The sequence below is a fragment of the Choristoneura fumiferana genome, chromosome 28 (assembly GCF_025370935.1).
Source record: "Choristoneura fumiferana chromosome 28, NRCan_CFum_1, whole genome shotgun sequence".
NCBI lineage: Eukaryota > Metazoa > Arthropoda > Insecta > Lepidoptera > Tortricidae > Choristoneura > Choristoneura fumiferana.
Genome location: NC_133499.1, coordinates 4,871,028 through 4,895,233, shown reverse-complemented (window position 1 = coordinate 4,895,233; position 24,206 = coordinate 4,871,028). Strand labels below are relative to the sequence as shown.

The following is a 24,206-nucleotide window of genomic DNA, read 5'->3' as shown; positions in this document are numbered from 1 at the left end:
TCTTATCATTCTACATAATTCCATTCACGTCCGTTCCATTCTATTCTATTCCATTCCATTTCATGTTTAATTTTCAGCAGTAAAAATTCCATTCCTTTTTATTCTAATCTTGATAAAAACAAACGCCTCCTGGAATCTTACCTTGACTCCATAAAAATGCAACCTGAAATTGTTGATCTTCTTAAACCCCTCACTGGTCTTCACATAGTGAGGGTCTCCCTGCATCTGGATCTGGCAGGTCACCTGGAAGTGATTCTTCTTCTGGCAGACGAAGGCCTCGTCGATTTGGGAGAAGTTGAAGCCTTTGTCGGCGCCGACCACGTAGGACGGAGGTTGGCTGTGAAAATGGAGAATTGTAAGCTACAACACCTACCTTATGATAATGATGATGATGATGATAGTGGTGGATTTAGGCGCTCTTTATTATTGGCTAAACTCAGGAGGCAAAAGGTAAAGGAGAAAGAAAGAAAGAAAGAAAGAATGAAAGTTACAGTATTCGTAATAAGACTAAAACTAACAATAAAACTAAGTTTCAGTAAGGTCATTACATTATACAAAAGCGTTTGAACCGCCTCATTGTAGTGGTCACATTTTTTAGGAATGGGCATAATATTTTAGATTATTTTTAGACGTCCTATACTTCTTCTAGATAACCTGGAAACTGTTACAGAAGATTCAGTTACAGTTGATGGTAGACCATGTCAGCAATAATGTGCCCACGAAAATCAAACGAAATAGGCATTGTCATTTATGTACCTTACGGCACATACGGTGTCGATGTAAATAGGTAAACGCTTGAATAATGAAATGAAAAGTGAAATTTTGTCCTTATGTTGTTCTACCGAAGGTAATTTCAGTCAGCAGTAGAAGAAGATGAGCGGTACGGTGCACAAAATACAACGTTGTAAACTATCACGGTCATTATTAATTTTATGATTTAAATTCGTCGTGGAGCGTCTCGCGATCATGGCGCATATTATGCAACTGTGCCGAAATATCAAGCTTCTCTAAAAGCAAGGTGCTCAAAAGGATCTACACACGGTTCTACTGAAGTACTGCCAAAGCTATAAGAGAGTGCTTAAATGCGTCGTGAGTCGTCTCGTGATCATGGCGCATGCAACTGTGCCGAAATATCAAGCTTCTCTAAAATCAAGGTGCTCAAAATGATCTACACATGGCTCTACTGCCAAAGCAATAAGGAGAGTGCTTAAATTCGTCGTGGGTCGTCTCGTGATCATGGCGCATGCAACTGTGCTGAAATATAAAGCTTCTCTTAAATCAAGGTGCTCAAAATGATCTACACAACTGCTCATCTGCTGCTGACTATTGTGCAAGATGTATTATTATATAGGTGACAATTACTTGGAAAAGCCGTGGTGGCCTAGTGGTTTGACCTATCGCCTCTCAAGCAGAGGGTCGTGGGTTCAAACCCCGGCTCGCACCTCTGAGTTTTTCGAAATTCATGTGCGGAATTACATTTGAAATTTACCATGAGCTTTGCGGTGAAGGAAAACATCGTGAGGAAACCTGCACAAATTTGCGAAGCAATTCAATGGTGTGTGTGAAGTTCCCAATCCGCACTGGGCCCGCGTGGGAACTATGGCCCAAGCCCTCTTGTTCTGAGAGGAGGCCTGTGCCCAGCAGTGGGACGTATATAGGCTGGGATGATGATGATGAATTACTTGGAAAATCAGTTTAAATGACACTTTTACTCACAGTGGCTTCAAGTTGCAGTCATACAGGGCGTGCCATGTGGTCTGCTGGAAGGCTGAGAACCTGATGCACTGGAGAGGCGCGTCATCGCCCGCCTCCGAGCCGTCCACAGAGGGCGGTGGCGCTGGGCGGGCGTGCGATGTCTCGGGAGATAGGGCGGCTGGAAATTGACATCATTTTAGAGCAGGGATAGGCCAAACTCAGGCCAGCAGCTCAATGGCCCGCCAAGGTATTTGTATTTGCTCCCTAAAGCGGCGTTTCCACCAGAGATGTGCGAGGGTGTGTTGCGAGAAATTTGTTGTTCAGCAACCAATAGAAACGTTTCATATGCACATCCTCGCACAGCACATCTCTGGTGGAAACAGCTGAGCGGAGCGAGGCGAGGTAAATGAAGCGTTTCTATTGGTTAATGAAAAACACTGTAATAAAAGATGACTTTTTTTCTAATGAGAACATTTTAAAATGGGCGTTATGTTAAGACTTAGGGGACGTCTTGATTCAGAAGACATTTTGATACAAGGGACAATGTGGACCTAAATTAATTAAAAAAAACATATAAATACCTGGTTCACACTTGACTTGCGAGACATCTTGCGAGTGCTTCCTCTTTTTGCTGCTTGGTTCCTGCAGGTTCGTGTAGACCGGAGTCAGGGGTTCGTGGCCGAGGGAAACCAGCTGCGGGCTGATGGCATGATCCAGCTCCGGCAGATCCACGCGCATTTGGTTGTATCTGATGGAATCACAAATGTCAAATCAAAATAAAAAATCATAATGTTTCAAAGTTAAAGTCAAAATATCTTTATTGAATTTAAGCTATACGAGTACCAATCACTTATGAATGTCAAAATAAGTTTTCGTTAAAAGTTTAATTTTTAATACAAGCTTTTTTTGCTGACTGTTTCAGACGACTGTGTTTGCACTGTACTTGCTTGGATGACAATCCAAACTACATTTGCGTACAATTACCAGCATTAATATCTGCCACAGCGGAGCGTGCAAAAATATCTGACACGTCCTTCCGGCCCTAGAAATAGAGTCGTATCAGATATTTATGCACGCTTGTTGTATCAGATATTGGTGCTGGTGACTGTACCAAATTTCAAGTAGATTAAGCGTTGAAGAGTTCCATCCTGCAGAGACGATCCTGGCTGGACCAACAGAATTTCACTACCAGATTAATGGTATTGCCGTCGGACTCACATAAGTATTTATGCCAAATTTTAAGTCAATCTGACCACTGGAGGTCAAAATTCGGTTGCAGAATTTGACCCGCACATACATACATTCATACATACATAAGTGAAAACATTGCAAGTTAAATAAAAGCTTGTAAAATTCAAACACATGGAGTGGCAGTGGGTGCTAGCACTGCTAGCGCACGACCCATCCCGTGTGCGGTGTCATGTTATTATGACTGGAAATGGATCTTTAGCTTTCAAGATTTGACCCAAATAAACAGAGCAAGCTAAACAAAAGCTTATAAAAACATACTCGTACAGTCAAATATTCTACTCCTTTCCTGAAGTCGGTTAAAAACAGACTCGCGAGGACTAAACTCAAAGAACCACCAGTTAGTAGAGTCTTCCGTGTAAAAAAAACACCTACCTATTTTGATATGCGATGGGATCCAACCCCAAGTCATGTCGGACTGTTCTGATGCCCAGATCCATCCCATCCTGGGGCATCACCACCACATCGCTCAAATTATTTCTTAACACCTGAAAATTTATAAATTAATAAATTCTCTACACCGTTGTCCCTGTGATGCCAATGTCGACCCCGTGGGCTTTCCTGCCAAGAAAGTGCTGGCCGTTTTCTCTTCTGCCGGTCTCTTGCCACCATAAACGTACCGTCGATTTTAGAACCCAATGGTATTACGCGGGATGATAGCAAAAGGCCGGACGGTATGTCTCTGATTCCCTTAAGGATGGGTCGGGTTTTAGTTTGGGACGCAACCTGCGTCGATACTCGTATCCTGGCCCCTTCACACGTCCAGGACACAACAAAAAAAGGTGGCGCAGCGGCTGAAGCGGCGAGACCAGAAAAATATGAAAATACCAGGGTCTCGGTTCAGCATATAACTTCGTTGCTGTCAGTTTCGAGACCCTGGGTCCTTGGGGTTTCGGCGCGCACAAATTAATTAAAGAAGTGCAAAAGCGCCTGGTCGACACTACTGGAGACCAAAGGGCTGGCAGCTATCTCTCTCAACGAATCACCATCGCCATTCAACGAGGGAATGCTGCCAGCCTCTTGGGCACCATGCCACGGGGGCGTGGAAATGCAGCCTTAAAATTTCACATCGTATGATGTGCACTGAAGCCCTGGTTCAAACCCCGGCTCGCACCTCTGAATTTTTCATGTGCGAAATTACATTTGAAATTTACCACGAGCTTTACGGTGAAGGAAAACATCGTGAGGGAAACCTACACAAACCTGCGAAGCAATGGTGTGTGCGAAGTTACCAATCCGCACTGGGCCCGCGTGGGAACTACGGCCCTAGCCCTCTCATTCTGAGAGGACGCCTGTGCCCAGCAGTGGGACGTATATAGGCTGGAATGATGATGATGATTGGGCGAGGAGCCTGTTTATGAATATGGGCTATGATTAGACATTAGACAAACCTCATGCTCCAAGTTGTCAGACTTCAGTTCTTCATACATATAGTCCCCCCCAGGCTGTATGAGCTCGTGGGGGGGCATATGGTCGTGGACCAGGACGTAGTCCGGCCCCAGGACCGTCTGGGAGACAATGTGCGCCTGGGACTCTGGGCTGTATGGGTGCTCCGAGCCAGAGTCTGGTGGGCTCTCTGGAAGCTGGTGGTTCCTGGAAAAGATCATGTTCATTATGATTTTGAGGTATTGTGGCCACCAGAGCTTGGAAAGGATGAGCTACTCGTATATTGCCTATAATAAATCCTACTAATATTTTAAATGCGAGAGTTTGTATCTTTATGTGTGTCTGTATGTTTGTTACTCCATTACGCTAAAACGGCTGGACGGATTTGAATGAAATTTGGTATATAGATAGCTGGACATCTGGAATAACACATAGGCTACTTTTTATCCCGATATTCAAACAAGTATAATAGTCATGAAATTCGGCGCAGTTGTTTTATGTGCTACGTTAATTAAATTCAGGGTATAATGATTTACTTGTGCGAAGCCGCGGATAATGCCTAGTTATGGTCACGGGTAATTTGCCATACCTAAATTGACCTAGTTCAAAAGTAAACAAAGCTTGTGTAGAATATCGTGCGTGGGAATAGGACATTCTACATTTCTTTGACCAGTATTTTTTTGTAATGTCTAATATTTTTTTTACAAAAACGGTAAAGTGCTTGCTTTTATAATCATAATCATAATAATCATAATCTAAATCATAATCATTTTATCATTAATCATTTAAAAAGGCACAAAATTAAGCTTACATTTTAAATTATCCCTACATATAAAAAGTAATCATTATTATCTATAAAGTAGGTAACGCAGTGGCAGTGTCCCCGCCACTTGTATGGAAATTAGTGTATTTACTGCTGAATTACCATTTTTTTCCCACAAACATTCTTTAAATTTAATGTTTTCTTACTTTAAAAGATTCAATTTAGTTATTTCAGTTTTTATTTAAGTTATTTACACTTGAAAAAAATCACCAGGTATGCCTTATATTTCACAAAAGATTAATGGCTACTTAAAAGTAGAATGGCCCGAATATCGAGTCAAAAGTAGCGTATGTATAGTATTTACCAGCAGCAGCTGAATTGAAATATCAGGATTTTAATAAATTCCCGTGGGAATTACCGAAAATTAAATCGTTGTTTTCATTGACGTTACATTGAAAACAATCATGCCACATGACTCTAAGCCCAGCGGTTCGTGTTTCGAGATTTTATCCCTATCCCGTCGGAATATCGGAATAAAAAGTAGCCTATTATTATTTCAGATGGCTAGCTATCTCCATTCCTAATTTCATCCATGAAATCCATGTAGCCATTCTAGCGTAAAGAAGGAACAAACAAAAATACCTTAAGGAATTTCCGAAAATTACACTGTGGTTTTTAATTCAACTTTCATATCCCGTGAGAATATCAGGGTAAAAGTTTATCCCTATCCCATCGGAATATCGGAATAAAAAGTAGCCTATCTCTCGTCTGGAATAATACCCAGATGGCTAGCTATCTACATTTCTAATTTCATCGAAATCCATTTAGCCATTCTAGCGTAAAGAAGGAACAAACAAAAATACCTTTAGGAATTCCCGAAAATCACACTGTAGTTTTTAATTCAACTTTCATATCCCGTGAGAATATCAGGGTAAAAGTAGCCTATGTGTTATTCCAGATGTTGAGCAGTTGGTAGATATACCAAACCCAAATCCGATCTATCTTATGTAAGGACTAACCCCCTTATTCATAAACGACAATCAGACCTATTTTGGTTAAAATGCCGCTAAAATTCGTTTGTCCTAGTCTGTCACTTCGACATTTGTATTTGTTAGAAAGGGACAAAGCATTTGTTAGTTAACATAGGCTTGTTAAGTTTTATGAATAAGGGGCTAAGTATGTTAGGTTACCACGTTCCGTACCCAAGGCGTCGGTCGGGGGGGTAATCCCCCACGGGAGCCATATAGGCCTCCAGCTCGTCGATGAGTCCCGGACCTGGAAAGAAAGCATCATGATCATCATCAAGACAAAAAAGATGGGACAATAAGACACTAAACTCGAAAACGAACCTACTCTTTTCTCAAGTTACAATATATGTTATCGGAGTGCATAATCTACAGGGTGGCTCATTTACATCGGTCAGTATGGGAAAGTATGAAACTATAAGACATACGAAGAGCTGTTCTTAGGAACCATGTCATCGATGTAAGTGACAAGAAAAACTACATTCATACATTTAAAAAAAAACCATGTAGTCAGTTCGGGAATCGAACTCGGTCGTTTTGAAAAATAAAACGTACATTATTTATATTTGGATATACGCAATAGCAATAGGTCATAAGCAATAAATGTTAATATGAAACACGGAATACTGTACGGTGTATTGTATTTCATATTATTTAATAATGAAGGTTTTATTTTTCAAAACGTCCGAGTTCGATTCCCGAGCTAAGTACAGTTTTTTTTAATGATGTAGTGTTGTTGTTATTAAAATCGATGACATGGAGAACAGGTCTTCGTATGTCTTATAGTTTCAGACTTTCACATACTGACCAATCTAAATGAGCCCCCTGTATTCCTTACTTCTGTTTATTGTAAAGGTATGTATGTATGTAAATACTTTATTGTAAATAAAACACAAAAATAATACAAAAAGAAAACAACAAAACAAAAGAGTACAAAGGCGAACTTATCCCTAAAAGGGATCTTTTCAAGCTAACCAAAACAGGAAAGGAAAACTTAAAGATAGGCGAACAGTTATTTATGTACTGTAATTGTTGAAATTGTTTATTGTAAAGGTAGCCTGGAAGCCTGTATTCCTTACTTCTGTTTATTGTAAAGGTAGCCTGGAAGAGATCGTTCTGAAGCGATAGGGGCGCCTATCTTTCAGTGTGGGTAGCTATAGCAAGATCGCGGGTGAGCAAAGTAATTGTTTCTTTGTAGTAACCTTTTGTAATTTTGTAGTACCTACATCCTAACGCTCAAGTCAAATTTTTGATTTATGCACATCAAACTTTATGTCATTTATGATAGAGTTTGATGTTCAAATTACATTAAGTCCTTTATAAAGGACTTTGGGCGTTAGGAGGTTTAATAGGTACCCTATGTCACTCCGACAGTTATGACGAATACAATGATACCTCATAATGCTTACAACCGTCTAGCCGTTTAGGCTGCAGCGAGGACCAAAGAAATTGACATATCTACATACATACATACTAAAATTATAAATGCGAAAGTGTGTTAGTTTGTGTGTTTGTATGTTTGTCCGTCTTTCACGTGAAAGCGGAGCGACTGATCGACGTGATTTTTGGTATAGAGATAGTTTATGGGCCAGAGAGTGACATAGGCTAGTTTTTATCCCGAAAAAATGCACAGTTCCCGAGGGAACTGCAGCGCGCGATAAACGATTTCCACGCGGGCGAAGCCGCGGGCAAAAGCTAGCACACACACAACACATGTACAAACATGGCCCTCCTTCAGCAGTCGGGTAAAAAAGGTATAACTCGACTTGTTTGAATAATTTGTTATATCAATTTCCCCCTTACCGCAAACAACTTTAATGACCACTTGAATGATTGTTTACTTCGCAAACATGATATACAAATATAGCAGTTAACACTGTCAACATAGCATTAAGACACGTCAGTGTATCAAGCCAACGTTAAAATAACCTAACCATAAAAAAATAATTTTTAATACAAGCTTTTTTGCTGACTGTACTTTTTGCTAACTGTACTTGCATGTACAGACCGACAGACAGACAGACAACGGGACAGGTGAAACTAAATATAAGCTTGTAATAAGTTGGAAACCCCCGACTTTGTCACTTCAAAGTTCAATGTCTCAAAACCGGCTTAACCGCTTTTGATGAAACATGTCTAAGAACCATTGCTAGAAAACCTGATTTCAATTTAAAAAACCGGCCAAGAGCGTGTCGGACACGCCCAAAATAGGGTTCCGTAGCCATTACGAAAAAATTAAGTAATATTTTTCCAAGGATTTCGTATTTTGTACGGAATATTCCAAGTTTAGGTATATTTTATATCTTAGGCTACTATTTACTCTTAAACTACTAATAATTCTCAAGAAAACTTAACGTTATAATTTTCCTTGTAAGTTTGATATACTTACTACCATCCTGAATTTTTTCACCTACCGGTTTAGATTTTAGAGGGGGGGGGGGGGGACGCTCGATTTTAATGAAAATTTGCACTTTAAAGTTGAATAATTTGCAAACTAATCACTGAATCGAAAAATCGTCTTGGAAACACAACAATGGTTTTAAAATACCGATCCACACTATAGTCAGACGAGAAAAAATAATTACCCCCACTTTACGTCTATGGGAGGAACTTACCCTAAAAATTTTTTTTTATATTATCACTTTGTCGGCGTGACTGATATGTATATTAATGCAAAATTACAGCCTTCTAGTACTAACCGTATCAGAGCTTAGCCGCGGACGGACAGACATGGCGAAACTAAAAGTGTTCCTAGTTGACTACGGAACCCTAAAAAGGGTGTCATATAATGGGCATTAACATGTCAACCACTACGACATTTACCTTACATTACACACTATTCAATCACGAACGAGAGTGAAAGCCGGGTGAATGACTGCGTGGTATGCGTTAAGATTACCAACAAATTATAAGTTACGCCGACTGGTGCGTTACAGCGGACAATGGACTGATCGGTTACGGGTTACGGTAATGTAACGCAAACGCGGTACAGCTGGTGTTTGTGACTTCTACAAAGCTACTCTCTGGACAATATCTAACCGAATATTGTTATTTGATTACCATCATCATTTTGAACATGAAACTATCGTGAGACTCACTCATATAAATTTATATTTAAAGTCGGCCGGCGTTGCTCCAAGAGGAGGGCTACGATTTATCCCGAAACATATCAAGTTAAACTCGGCTTAAGACGTGAGTTATCCGGATTAATTTAATTAAATACCATCATTATCATCATCATCCCAGCCTAACATTACAATGGAGTAAAATACAAAGATCAAAAATTAAAATTACATGGATCCCTGTAGTTTTTATATTTTATCCTACATCCATCAGTTTTTACCTCAGGTTTTTAGGTAAATTATTTTTATTTTTACAGAACCCGACCAATAAGAGCTATCGCGTATGAACTCGCCGCTAGAGGCGCCAGTGTAGCTTGAGGTCTCCGAAATGTCAAATCTCATTGTTTTTCGGTGAGCTACGCGGGTTTATTTATAATTAAAATATTTTTTTGAACATTTTGCAATACCTGAAATTAATTATGGCAAATACGCGTTACGGGGCAATGAATGTCTATGTTTTGAGACAGTTTTGTCTTTCGGAAACCTTTACGCAACACTGTGGCATGCTCGATATTTTTGTGGTACGGTTGTAAGGTATTAAATAGGATTAAAAATGAAAATTTCGTTTTCACGCCGGAATAACTAACCACTATACCTACTTCAGGCACTTTGTCTACAGTGGCGCCAACTGGTGAATGCGATAACGGGAGCCCTCATCAATTCCAATAACATAATGTGTGTAAATAAATAATAATACTTTATAATAGGTGTTGATTAATTTAGTAACAGACTTCGTAAGTATAACATAATAACTGCAAATGCGATCCGCTGGGATAAATAAATACCTACGCGGCAGCTCTTTGGTCCCTAGAAGCATCGACCAACTGAGTCGCGAGAGCCTTTATAAAAGACTTCACGTTGGCTGACCAGGGCCCTAAAGTCTCAGTTGTTGTTTCAAACCCCCATTAAATTGAAAGGGCATTGGAACTAATCGGCAATCAGCCACCACCCCTAATTTGTTAAATAAATTGTGTGAAAACTACACCCGCCGCCGACCTGCCCAGTGATCCGTAAAATACAGCTGTAACAGTTAATTTTGGAGAAAATACACACCTGTCCAAGGCATGAGTGAAAACTTGTTATAATTAAACCCGAAGCGTTTAATTAAGTTTTTGTCACAGAAAAAGTAGTCGCATCTAAAAGCTAAACAGTTGGTTTGAAGACTTAAAAATAAATAAAGAAATAATAAATAAATATCACGGGACAATTCACACCAATTGATCTAGTTCCAAAGTAAGCTTAGCAAAGCTTGTGTTATGGGTACTAAGCAACGGATAAATATAATAATATAGATAGATACATACTTAAATACGTATTAAACACCCAAGACCCGAGAACAAACATTCGTATTTTTCATACAAATATCTGCCCCGACACGGGAATCGAACCCGGGACCTCAAGCTTCGTGTCAAATATGATGGTAGTACCTAAATAAATATACCCAATTAGGTTACGTTTCCACCACAGATGAGCGAGAATGTGTTGCGAAGAATGTAATCGTCCTGAAAATTAATTTAGTGATGTAAATTTAAAATAAGATATGCATAAAATATTTTTTCTACTCCTATACTGTAATCTGTGATTTACATAATCAGGAACAGTAATATAACAGCCTACATAACAAAATATTTTTTATTTTTTATTGTACCATTTTTTCGGCATAGTTTACATATATCCGTGCAAAATTACAGCTTTCTAGCATTGATAGTCCCTGAGCAAAGCCGCGGACGGACGGACAGACAGACAGACATGGCGAAACTATAAGAGTTCCGTTTTTGCCATTTTGGCTCCGGAACCCTAAAAACCATGAAAATAATTTCTACCAGTCTGAAGTCGGTGCCTCATCACGAGCCAGCAGGAGTGGACCTATAGTCGCCTACCTCACCTACGCACTACATATTACGCTTCAATCACTCCTGCTAGCTCGTGCCGAGTCACCGACTTCAGACTGGTAGACATTTTTTATTTTATTTATTTAAATTCAATTGCTTACATATAGTTTGTTAGGTGGTAATTGGTGTTTGTAGTGTTTCATTATTTACCTCTAGGAGGTGTCACAGTATTCTTATAAACTATAAATAAATGAACTTATAATAATAGTAATAGTTTAGTGCATCAAAAGTTTACCTATATCATTACATTATTCTAGTCCAATATCTTTACAAATTAATAAAATTTCTGTTTTTATTTGCCGTTGAGATAGAAACAAAATAATATTTAGGAAAACAAAAGGATTTCAAATAAAAAGTCATAAATTCGTATACAAAATTAAATTATTGGATTTTACGCTGCGGTATTTGCTAAAAATTCTTCGACAGAGTAATAGCATTCGTTAATGAGAAACGACTTAAGTCTTTTTATAAATAGTCTGTCTTTTGGCTCGGCTTTTATGTCATCCGGTATTTTATTATATATTTTTGCTGGCATATAACTGGGATCAGATTTGCACATTTTCATTTTTGCGTCGGGTAGGATGAGCTTGTATTTTTTTCGTTTATTCTGTGATTTTTTGAATAAGTGCATATTTTGTCGGGTAAAAGATGCTAGTTCCAGAATGTATTGACAAGGTAAGGTGAGAATTTTGTGTTTAATAAAAAATGGTTTGCATGTATGCTGTTGTTTTATACCTACCAATATACGGATGCATTTCTTTTCTATCACGAAGGCGTCATGAGCATTAGTACTGCCTCCCAACATTAATATTCCATAACGGAGCGAGTTTTCACATTTATGTTTTGATGGGATTATTATAGCTTAAAACTGTAACAACATATATATGGTTAGAACAGAGATTTGATTAAACATCTGAGGGATATGATTGAATAAGTATGTTTGGAATAGGCTAATTATAAGCTTTCAAACCTCGATCATATAGTATTTAACAGTAAAATCTGTGTACACAAGCATTGCAACTACAAATTGCCCTCCAACCCTCCTGTATCGGTTTCCATTAGCGAACAATCTCATGCTTGACTGATTATACCGCCCCACCGTTTAACGTATTGACAAAACTTTGCATCAGAGTTATTAGGTGAGCGAACGAAGCGACTCCGTTACAGCTTGGTTAAATAAGTTTTTGTTAAAAAAAAAATTTTTAATGAAAGCTTTTTTTAGCAGACTAGTTTTTGCTGAACGTACCTACTTGCATTGTCATCCAAACTACTTTTTTGTACCAAATTTCAAGTCGATGCCATTAACCGTTGAGGAGTTCCCTCCTGCGGAGATGACCCTGGCTCGACCACCAGAATTTGACTAACAGATTATTGTATTGTCATCTTATTACATAGTATGTCAAACATCAAGTCAATCCAACCATTGTAAGTGGGTCAAAATGAACTTGCAAGATTTGACCCGCACATACATACAGGTCGACTCACAAGAGCGGCTCAAATGGATTGAATGAGTGAATGAAAATATCTGTGCGCTACCTATTTCAAAATGTGAAAATTGAATAAGAACTTATCTGACAAAATACGATAGAAAATAATTATTCCATAGATCTGTAGTTAGTTAATTAGCTACATTGCAAGTTAGTTAGAACACACACACACACACACACAAACATCACGCCTGTATTCCCAAATGGGGCACGCAGAGCACAAGAATCGTTACGGCTTCGGAGCCACTTTTAGTTAGATGCTTGTAAAAAAAAACTTGTAACTTGTATAAAACGTGATAACTCAAAATATTACTTAAGTGAATATAGATGTATTATTTCCGTGTACTCTTCAAATAGCTAAGTATACCTCTTGCATCAGCTAAGATACACAAAAACTAGACATCTAATGACTGTTTTTGTCAGTTACTAAACTTGTTTTTAGGTTATCTACGATTCCCAGGACGTTTGGGATTCCAATGGCGATTACATTTGACGTCAACATCGCCGTTTTACGCCGAATGAAATTATTATCAGAACAATATTATATTACAGTGCGTAATGTATTCAATTTACATTTATTTTTGTAGCTTAGTCTAGCGTTTGTTGATAACAGATTCTATAAAAACTATTAATAGTGTTAGTATAAGTGTACTTTATATTGGCAATGGCAACACTGGTACTTGAATAAATAATAATGGTGTGATTTGTGTCGTGTTTTGTATCCTCATGTTAAAATGGTAGCAGTCCGTGGTTTAAGGAAAAAAGAGACATTAAACAATAATTTGTGCTTAAAAATTAAAACAAGAAACAACGTGTTAATGGCGACGAAAGAAAAGAGACATTAAAACAATAATTTGTGCTTCAAAATTACAACAAGAAACAACGTGAAAATGGCGGCGAAAAACAGTGATATAAATATTCCAATTTTTGATGGAGCTGACTATAGTAACTGGAAAATACGTATACTGAAATTTTTACAGTACAAAAAGTGTAAGGAAGTGGTAATGCGAGCTAAAACCAGTGCCGACGATGACAAATGGGACAACCTCGATATTCAGGCGACGAATTATATTTACAGCGCAATAACAAATAAACAGTTAGAATACATAAGTGATTTAGATTCAGCTTACGAGATTATCAAAAGTTTGATGAGATGTACCTGAAAAAGTCGACGGCTTTACAAATTGTATGTCGACATAACCTCGAAACTGTCAAATTGAAAAATTATACAGAAGTGTCCCTATTTTTCGACGATTTTGAAAGAGCTGTAAATGAATTAAAGCAGGCAGGTGCAGTTATTACGGAGCAAGAAAAACTAAACTATATGTTGAAATCGTTGCCACAGAGCTATAGTCATATCGGTGATTTGATAGATGTTCTACCTGAGAGGGAGAGAACTGTTGATTATTTAAAAAGCAAAATCAAACTAAAAAATGCAGAGGAAAGATCAAATGAGGCATCAAATGACAGCTCAAATGTTTTTCGAGCAGAAGCCAGGCCGTCATTTCAAAAAAATTTCAATTGTTTTAATTGTGGAAAACCTGGTCACTTGCAAAGGGATTGTCGTACCCGTACTGAATATACACATAGAGGTCGAGGTCGTGGGTATTCTGGAAGTCGAAATCGTGGACATTTTGGAAGTAGAGGACGTGGAATGTATAATGCTAGAAACTTTCACAGAGGACGAGGAAATTATCATAATGAGGAACAAAGAAATTATCATCATGAGCATATTGGGAATAGTTTTCACACTACTATCGCTAACAATACAACTACAAGTGAGAAGAATACAATGAAAGGTCAAATAGAATGGTTACTGGACAGTGGTTGTACCGACCATATTATTAATACTGATGAGTACTTTGAGAAATGTGAAACATTAAAGAAGACAGTTAAAGTTAAAATTGGAGATGGAAGAACATTGGAGGCAACAAAAGTAGGAAACATCAATGCCTATTTCCCGGTTAATGGACACAGATCTGAGATAAAACTAACAAATGTTTTTTATGTGAAAGAAATGAAGGCCAATTTGCTTAGCTACTCAAGAATTACAGATATAAATTCAATACAGTCAAAAGGAAGATTATCCAAAATATATAACCCATATGGAGATTTAATTGCTGTTGCTATCAAGGAAGAAAGACTCTATAAAATGAAAAGCTATATAAATGAAGGTCAGATGGAAGCTAACATAAGTAATAAAAACCAGATGACTATAAAGGAAAAACTACACCGTACTTTGGGACATATCAATTTTAATAATTTGGAATTAATGTGCAAAAATGAAACATTGGACGGACTGCCAAAAGAAATTGAATCAGATTATTTAAAGTGTGTGACATGTATTGAGAACAAAATGCATAACTTACCTTTTCATAATAACCGAAGAAAAGCAGAAGATACATTACAGATTGTTCATACAGATTTGAATGGCCCACATCAAACAGCAGGAGACCATGGGGAAAAATATTTTTTAAGTTTTATTGATGACTATAGCAAACTGGTAAAAGTTTATTGTATTCGAACAAAAGATGAAGTATATGATTGCTTTGTGCAGTATGTGAATGAAGTCCAAAATCTCACCGATAAGATGATAAAAGAATTACGCTGCGACAATGGTAAGGAGTACATAAATGCTAGAGTACTTCAGTTTGCGAAAGAGAAGGGAATAACTATAAAACCTTGTCCGGCATATGTCCATGAACTTAATGGAACCGCGGAAAGGTACAACAGATCTTTGATGGATATGGGAAGATGTCTGTTATCAGAAGCAAAAGTCGCAAGGAAATATTGGCCAGAGATAATTAAAACAGCAGCATATCTTAAAAATAGAACCTTGACTAATACTATTGAAAGGAAAACTCCGTATGAAATATTTTTCAGAAGGAAGCCCTCAGTTAAGTATCTGAAAATGTACGGCAGTAAAGTCCTAGTAAGAATTCCAGAAGAAAAAAGAATATCGAAATGGGATAAGAAAGCAGAAATGGGAATATTACTTGGTTATAGTGACACTGGATATAGAGTACTGATCAACAACAAAGTAATCATAGCTAGACATTGTGATGTTATAGAAGAAGATGTGACATTGTGTGGATTTGAGGATGAAAACATGATAATTCAGAAGAAGAAAAGATAGAAAAAGGAACATTACAGAACACCCGGATGAGACTAAATTAGATGAAGTGGAGAGTAATAATGACATGAAATTTGAAAAACACCAGGAAGTAGAGAAACGGAAGAGACAACCACCACTCCGATTTGATGAAGAGTTTGGATACTACTGCATAACTGCAAACTACTGTGATGCCACAACTCCAGAAACTTTTCAGGAGGCGATTACCTGCAAGGATTCAAGTAAGTGGAAGGCAGCCATGGATCGAGAGATGGAGAGCTTAGTGACAAATAAGACATGGACATTAGTTGACAAGCCACCCAAGGACAAAAAGGTAATAGATGTGAAATGGATCTACAAGAAGAAAAGTGAATGTGAATACAAAGCAAGGTTAGTGGTTCGAGGTTTCCAACAAACTGACTGTGTTGATGATACTTACTCCCCTGTAGCAAAGATGCCCACCTTAAAATTATTATTGTCATATTGTTGTCAAAATTCTTTAGAGATCAATCAGATGGATGTAGAGACAGCATTTCTTAATGGTAGAGTTATATCTGAAGTATATGTTAAACAGCCAATGGGCTACGAAGATGACACTGAAAAGGTTTATATGTTAAATAAATCATTATACGGCTTAAAAGAAAGTCCACGCGCCTGGTATGAATGTTTTAACGAATTTCTGACTAGCCTAGATTTTAAAAGATCCAAATATGACTATTGTTTGTATTACAAAAAGGATAAGGATTTGGCTGTGTATATTTTGCTGTTTGTTGATGATCTTTTGATTTGCTGTAGGGACCAAAACATTATCGCTGACATAAAAAGTAAATTATCTGATAAATTTAAAATGAAAGATTTGGGCAAAGTTAAACATTACATAGGTATAGACATTGAGTATAACTATGAGCAGGATAACATTTTAACTTTGAGTCAAGAACAGTATATAGAGTCATTAGCAAAACGATATAAAATTGAAAATGCAAAACTGTACAAGACACCTATGGAAATAAACTTAAAGTTAGAGAAAGCTGAATTAAATGAAGATGTAAAGTTTAGAAATTTGATTGGAGCTTTGTTGTATATTAGCTCCGGAACAAGGTCAGACATTTCTTTCTGTGTAAACTATCTGAGTCGCTTTCAAAATTGTTGTGATGAGACTCATTATAATTATGCCTTAGAGTGTTAAAATATTTATATCTGACTAAAAACTTCAAATTAAAATACTACAAAAACAATTGTGCTGACATACTAGATTGTTTTGTTGATTCAGATTGGGCAGGTGACATAGTAGATAGAAAATCTACCACCGGTTATGTTATAAGACTTTTTGGAAATGTAATCATGTGGAAATCTAAGAAACAGAATTGTATATCAAAATCCTCAACCTTCGCTGAGTACATAGCTCTTTCAGAAGCTGTTACAGAAATTAAATTTTTGATATGTTTGGTAAATGATGTTTTCACACAAATTTGTAAACCAGTAAAAGTATATGAAGATAACTCTGGCGCTGTAGCTATAGCTAAATATGGAAATTTCACTAAAAATTCTAAACATATAGAGGTGCAATACCATTTCATTCATGAAAGTGTAAAGGAAAAGGTTATTGAAGTTGTAAAAATATAATCTGAAATAATTGTGCTGACCTGTTAACTAAACCTTTGGGAAATATAAAATTTATTCAGTTTAGACAAATGTTGAATATAAATATATAAAACAAGATGTGTAGACTAGTAAAGTTAGCATAGTCTTGTTACCAGACATTTTATTAATAAGAAGTTTTAATTTTTTTTTTGTTTGTTGCAATATAAATGTAAGGAGGCGTGTTAGTATAAGTGTACCTTTATATTGGCAATGGCAACACTGGTACTTGAATAAATAATAATGGTGTGATTTGTGTCGTGTTTTGTATCCTCATGTAAAAAATAGGTACATGGAAATATAGATAAGTACTCTTTTAATTTATTTGTACTGTAGGTACTTTTTGTTGACTATGTACTTGCATTGTCATCTAAACTAAACTATGTTTCTGTACCAAAGTCGGTGCTATTAAGTTAACCATTGAGGAGTTCCTGGGGAGACGATCCTGGCTGGACAACCAAGATGTTATACCAGATTATTGTATTGTCACTAGATTTACATTATGTATCTAAGTCTTTAAGTATTTATCTAGAATGGAGCAACCTTGAAGCGCATTTCCCCTCTGTCAAAGGCAGGGATGGGGAAACATTTTCCTTCGCGTGCCAATATATACTAACGAAATATACGGCGGGCCAAGTTGGTGCATTTTTGGCTATGTTATTTACTGAAATAAAAATATTGATATGTATTTTCTGAAACACTAATTTGGCCATTGCCAATGAGAATGAAATTTTGTAACAATACGAAATCTTCTCTTGATTTTTGTTTGATGATCGCGGGCCGGGTTTCAAGCCTTCACGGGCTGGAGATGGCCCGCGGGCCGCAGTTTCCCCATCCCTGGTCAAAGGTATGAACCCGCCGGGTATACTCGTTTAATAAAACTGTTTCGACAGACTGTGTCGTGACATTTCGGAACCGTACTTGTTAGTGAACAGAGCTCCGACAAAAATGACTGTATGAAGTGTTTTTGGACTTAAAACAATTTATAATAAAAAATTGAACCGACTACAAAAACCATGAAAATAAATATTATAGTTTTTGTGGTACTAGTCGTGTCAATGAACTTTTAGGCAAAGTTAGGCGGCGAAAGTCTGAAATAAGCCGCGAGCAAACGTATGAAAAGGCATTGCGATTTTTAGGGTCCGTGACTACATAACCCTAATGAATAGTAATTATTTACCTAAATTAAAACGTGTATGGTCAATAATTTTAACCACACATTGGTTTTAGATCACCACGGTAGAGCAGTTCCAACAACAACTGGAGAAGTGGAGCGTGTTCATACTTTCGTTTGTTATAATAAAGCTATCGAGCCACATAAGTTCGTACCTAATACGCTATATAAATAAAGAATAACCCCCTTATTCATAAACGACAATCAAACCTATTTTAGTTAAAATGCCGCTAAAATTCGTTTGTCCTTATCTGTCAATTCGACATTTTTATTTGTTAGAAAGGGACAAAGCATTTGTTAGTTAACATAGGCTTGTTAAGTTTTATGAATAAGGGGGTAAGTTTGTATTAAAAATAACATTTTTAATACAAACTTTTTTTGTCAACTGTAGGTATATACTTGCATTGTCATCCAACTTACATATGTACTTACTTACCTACCAAATTTCAAGTCAATCCGACCACAGGAAGTGTGTCAAAAATAACTTGCAAGATTTGACCCAAGCAAGCCAGGCAAGTTAAATAAAAGCTTGTAATAAGTTTGTTAAAAAAATAATTTTTAATTTGAGCTTTTGTCGTTGAGAGAATGAAAGAAAACATATTGACTAGGCAGATCTATAAGACGAGCGAGAATGGGAACATTGGGATAGGAAGGCCTAGACCGAACGTACCACGATCAAATCGGGGACGTTCTGAGGAAAGGTCGGGTCAGGAGTACTCTAAACCGACGTGCATGCATGAAAAGATTGATGAATGTAGAGGAAGCGAGAGTTGCATGCCAGAATCGTAGCAAGTGGAAGTATGTGTAAATTATACATTATAGTAACTTTGAGTTAAAATTGTATGTGACTGAGTGCGTCAACTCCTACTGGTTCCGGCAGAATATCAGCGCTGTGACAGCAATGTCGCAGCACATGCTGAGTCGGCGCCTTTTCGCGGCTGTGCCGTGACAACTTAATTTAAATATGTAACAATTTGAATCGTGTGTTTATGTAGAATTGTCATGGCATGTTTGTGAATAAAGTTTTTTATCTATCTATCTATCTATTGTAGTCTCTGCCTACCCCGTTGGGAAAGAGGCGTGATTTTATGTATGTATGTATGTGTTTTTTTCTTGACTGTACTTTTAGGTGACACAACTTGCATTGTCATCCAAATTACATTTTCGCACCAAATTTCAAGTCGATGTCATTAACCGTTGAGGAGTTCCGCCCTGCGGAGACGATCCTGGCCGGACCAGGATATCACTACCAGATGATTGTATTGTCACGTAATTTACATAAGGATGGCAAATTTCAAGTCAATCCGACCGCTGGAAGTGGGTCAAAATCAATTTGCAAGACTTGACCCGCACATAACATACTCGCACATTACAAGTTAAATAAAAGGTTTTTTTTTTCTATTTTTTTTTGAGGCTTGAGGCACTTATCACCAGTGTGACTATGCCAGCCTCATTGAAAGTCTCGATGTCCACATTCATCAAACACTCCTATTGCGATGTCCAGATTATCTGGCTGCAAAGGGGTGTTTGATGAATCTGTAAATTCGTACTGCATCTACCGATACCGGACAACTCAAAATAACATTCACTGCACCATTGAACAGGTCCAAATCACTCAACCACCTCTCGCGGATATCCTTCGTCAATACACACTCCACCAAAAAATGTATTAAGTCCTCAATCTTATTACAATCCGTGCACATGGGGGATTGAACTACTTTCATCATATTTAAAAATTTATTCAATGGAACATGTCCTGACCGCACTCGAAACGCCCACACAAGTAAATCCCTGGGGAGGCTGGCACAATCGAACCAGGGCACCCTGAAAATTTTGTTCTGTATTGTGTTGTAAATAAAAGTTTTGAATAGCTAGTGAAAAGCTTAAAAACAATGTAGTCAGCATCAAAAGTAGCGGATAATTTTTTTACTCTGTCGTCTTAACACATTTGTCAAATTTGTATGGTGTTAAGTACGTTGCTGTAAAACGACAAAGTATAAAAGTATACAGCTACTTTTGATGCCGACCTTAACATATAACAATAGCAACAGTCACGTATATATTACAGATAATTGTACGATACATATCAGTTTGCGATGAAAGTGGAAAATACGATTTGTCGTTTCCGCAAAAAAAATTGAATAAATTTGAGATAACGACAACGATTCTTCGTTATTTATGCGCTTAATTACGGTACCGTAACAGTAGAGAAAGTGGCCTAGTATTTGACATACCCAATAGGTGACATCTTGTAACAGATTTAGTGGAAAATGGTAGTCTTTCGGGAAAAGTTGAATCTCGATTGAAATACGACGGCACCAGCTACAAAGTTATTTCTACTGATGTGCCAAAGGAAACTTTCCAAAATTGAATTTTTCGTATAGCAAAAATTTCGGAAACTTCTCACAATTTTGTATGGAGAATGGAGATTGAGACTTTCCGTTTCTTCAATATAAATTTCCTACATTTCTTGTAAAAATTTCCAGAAATTTCCGAGAACTTTTCCAACTTTTTGGAAACTTTCCGCAACTTGCACATCTGTACTTATGTCTTTGTTAGCTTGACTAAGTGCGCTGGTCCGACTCGCACTTGACCATTTTTAGCCAGACGAGCTTAATTTTTGAGCTGTGAGTCGCGTGTTTCGGTCGTGTAATTTTCGTTTCATACAATGTGTACAACTCATTTTGAACTAAAAGAATTTATTTTCTTCACCCGCGACCTTATGGTAGCTAAGTTAATACAAGATATGCGTGTTCATGCAGTTCCTCCACCTCCACACTGTAAGAACACACACAAATCACATAAACCCATCTATCACCACCACACAACACTGACGCGTTTCGAACTCAACCAGAGCTCATCTTCAGAGCAACACAACCGTACACCATGCTACCAGAAGATGTAAGACAGCAAACCACAACAAACGTTTTAATTTGTCACTGTAGCTCCCTAAATACCCACCTATATTTTTTTCTCAAACAAATATACCCACAAAATATTAATAAATTTTAATCGTCATATAAAACTACCTTGATTTTTTGTTTATTCACTATTAAGGCGTGTTTTATTAATCATAACTGCTGAAATTAGACCCAAGCCGTACTTAGTAAGGGAGAGGATACAAAATTTACCTGTATTTTTTAATATTAAAATAATAATCAAACCCCATACTGTTGTATGTAATTATTTTCATGCATTCCAGAACATTCAGACGAAACCCCTTGCCGCAATAATGTAACACTTCATAAGAATCCGAGTCTAATAAAGAATGATTTGATTCTAACAAATGTTTGGCAAAATTTGATCTGTCTTGATGCTCATTCCTATAAGCCGAAACATGCTCTTTAAATCTAGCATTAAAACTGGGACCTGTCTGGTCTGCATATACTTTAATGCAGTCATTACAAGTAAGCTTGTATACACCCGATCTAGTTCCTTTCTCCATCTTATCTTTGTGGTTACAAAGCCTAGACTACAAAGAGTCGTTAGTCTTAAAGGCAATATTAACATTGTTTGATTTTAAAATACCATAAATCATATCAGACAAACGGCCAATGTAAGAAATGCTAGATTTATATTTGTTAGTAGACTGAGAAGGCAATGCGGCGTAAAGCATGCTATTCATTCATTTTGAGTTGCCGTGTGACACTAACTAGACTTTTAAACCGAATGCAGCAGAAATTCCGCGACTGAAAATACGTGACTTGCAATTCAAAAAATTACGCTCACGGCTTCACCCTTAAAGCATTGTTTCCTGATTTGACCAACTGTTAGAAAGGTCTTACAGAAAGTGTCCTAATGAATTCCCCTGTCAGGCAATACTATCACTATGAAATTTTGTGTGAAAAGGTTCCATGGTGGGCCACGATTTGTTTGCTCCGATGTTACCTGTATTTCTCCCCTGCACTCGACTCCTCACATTACTGTTACCACTGTCCTCCATATGCCAAGAATATTCCATTTTAACGTCTACAACTTAATCATTTTCGACACAGCATTTACGTTGCATCCAATACAAAACCACAAAGACACATCACGTAAAAAATGCAAACTGTCTCAAAATAAAAACATCCAAAAAGTAAGGTTTGGTTCTTAAAAAAAGTTCACTTTTTTAAACGACACTGGCCACTACCAATGGCCGAAAATTTTCGTTATTCTTCTATTTTTAAAAAGCGTCCGTTTGTCTTTTAAACGTGGAAGGCACTGGCGAAAACTCGATCTATTCAGCCCCGCGTGCGATAGAGTCAGCGATTCGGAACGGCCGCGTGCGCGAGAGAGATGTGAGATGTTTTCGCTGCTCTAAAGAAAATCGGTGGTGGCTTGGAAACAGCCAATGGGACTGCTTTCTATTGTTCGGAAAATTGGTGTTTTCGGCCAAAGGGCGGTAGATAATTTGAATATTGGGGTAGTTTAGTTTACGAGCCTTTGTTTGTATGTATCTACTCTATAATAGGTATATTATATATGTATAATACTATAGGTACTATGGCAAAATATAGTATGACGTGGTTTAGATTCGCAGCTCCATTTTCATTGAAGAGTGAAAGACTAGTTTCCATGGGAATATCAAAAATCCCTTCTTAGTGCACCTCCACTCGTATGACAGTGACGGCAGATCACCTGGCAATCTTCAGAGAGACGTACATAGATTAAAACGGGCCAAGAGCGTGTCGGACATGCCCACGATAGGATTCCGTAGCCGTTAGAAAAAATCCTTCCATATTTTATTTTATCACGTGGTTGGTTTACGGAATATTCCAATTTCACATTAGGAATTTTTCTAAAATTATCAAACCTGCGCTTTAGGTTTTAGAACTCTCCTCTAAACTCTAGATTTTTAACAAATATTTGCAGTTTAAAGTGAATATTTCGCAAACGCATGTGTGACAGACACACACTTGGCAGATTTTTAACCTCCGACGCAATAAGAGGGGTGTCACAAGTTAAGTTACAAGTTTAAGAAGCTAAATTTGACCTACTTTCTGTGGTCCAATTGACCTGAAACTTGGCATACTTATGAAAATCTGATGAACATATAATAATCTGGCAGTGACATCTTGGTAGTCCGGCCAAGATCGTCTCCACAGGACGGAACACTTCAACGGTTAATGGCATCGACTTGAAATTTGGTATGCAAATGTAGTTTGGGTGACAATGCAAGTACAGTCAACAAAAAGTACAGTCAGAAAAAAATCTTGTATTAAAAATGAAATTTTAACCAAAAACTGATTTGAGTGTATATATTGTAACTAACCAATAGTGGAATTAACTTTGCCTGATAGAAATATGAATTGAAATTAGTACCAATAAGTAGGTACCCCCTGTGTGGCAGACACACGCTTGGCCGGTTTTATACCTATTATCTTGTGATATATGACCATGCAAACAGTAACGGAACCCAGCAGGTGTTCTATTAGCGTCACCCTGGTTCATGCTCAATGATCCATGTCATACGTTCGATTTGGGGTCCACAGGCAGGTGAGGACCAATGGACCGTAACATCCAGCTGGTTTTAGGTACTTTTATCTTTTACTAGCTTATACCCGCGGCTTTACACGCGTAAATCATTAGGTGTAGCAGTTGAATTGATTTTGGAAATCCGTGAAAATTTCCAATAATGACATCGGAATCCATACAGATAACAGACGGGATAAAAGGTTTAGA

The 24,206-nt window shown here is 37.5% G+C and overlaps 1 protein-coding gene across 1 annotated transcript in view; it reads right to left on the bottom strand.

Moving 5' to 3' along the window:
• LOC141443996 (uncharacterized) overlaps nt 1–22,712 on the bottom strand; it is a 47,413-nt gene extending 24,701 nt beyond the window's left edge. The window contains exons 1-7 of the mRNA XM_074109447.1: nt 22,431–22,712; nt 6,295–6,367; nt 4,335–4,536; nt 3,319–3,431; nt 2,277–2,443; nt 1,717–1,873; nt 142–337 (exon numbers count right to left, since the gene is read on the bottom strand). Of these exons, the coding sequence (XP_073965548.1) occupies nt 142–337; nt 1,717–1,873; nt 2,277–2,443; nt 3,319–3,431; nt 4,335–4,536; nt 6,295–6,367; nt 22,431–22,503 (981 nt within the window). The 5' untranslated portion in view covers nt 22,504–22,712. The remainder of the gene's footprint in view (nt 1–141; nt 338–1,716; nt 1,874–2,276; nt 2,444–3,318; nt 3,432–4,334; nt 4,537–6,294; nt 6,368–22,430) is intronic.
• Nucleotides 22,713–24,206: the final 1,494 nt, after the last annotated feature.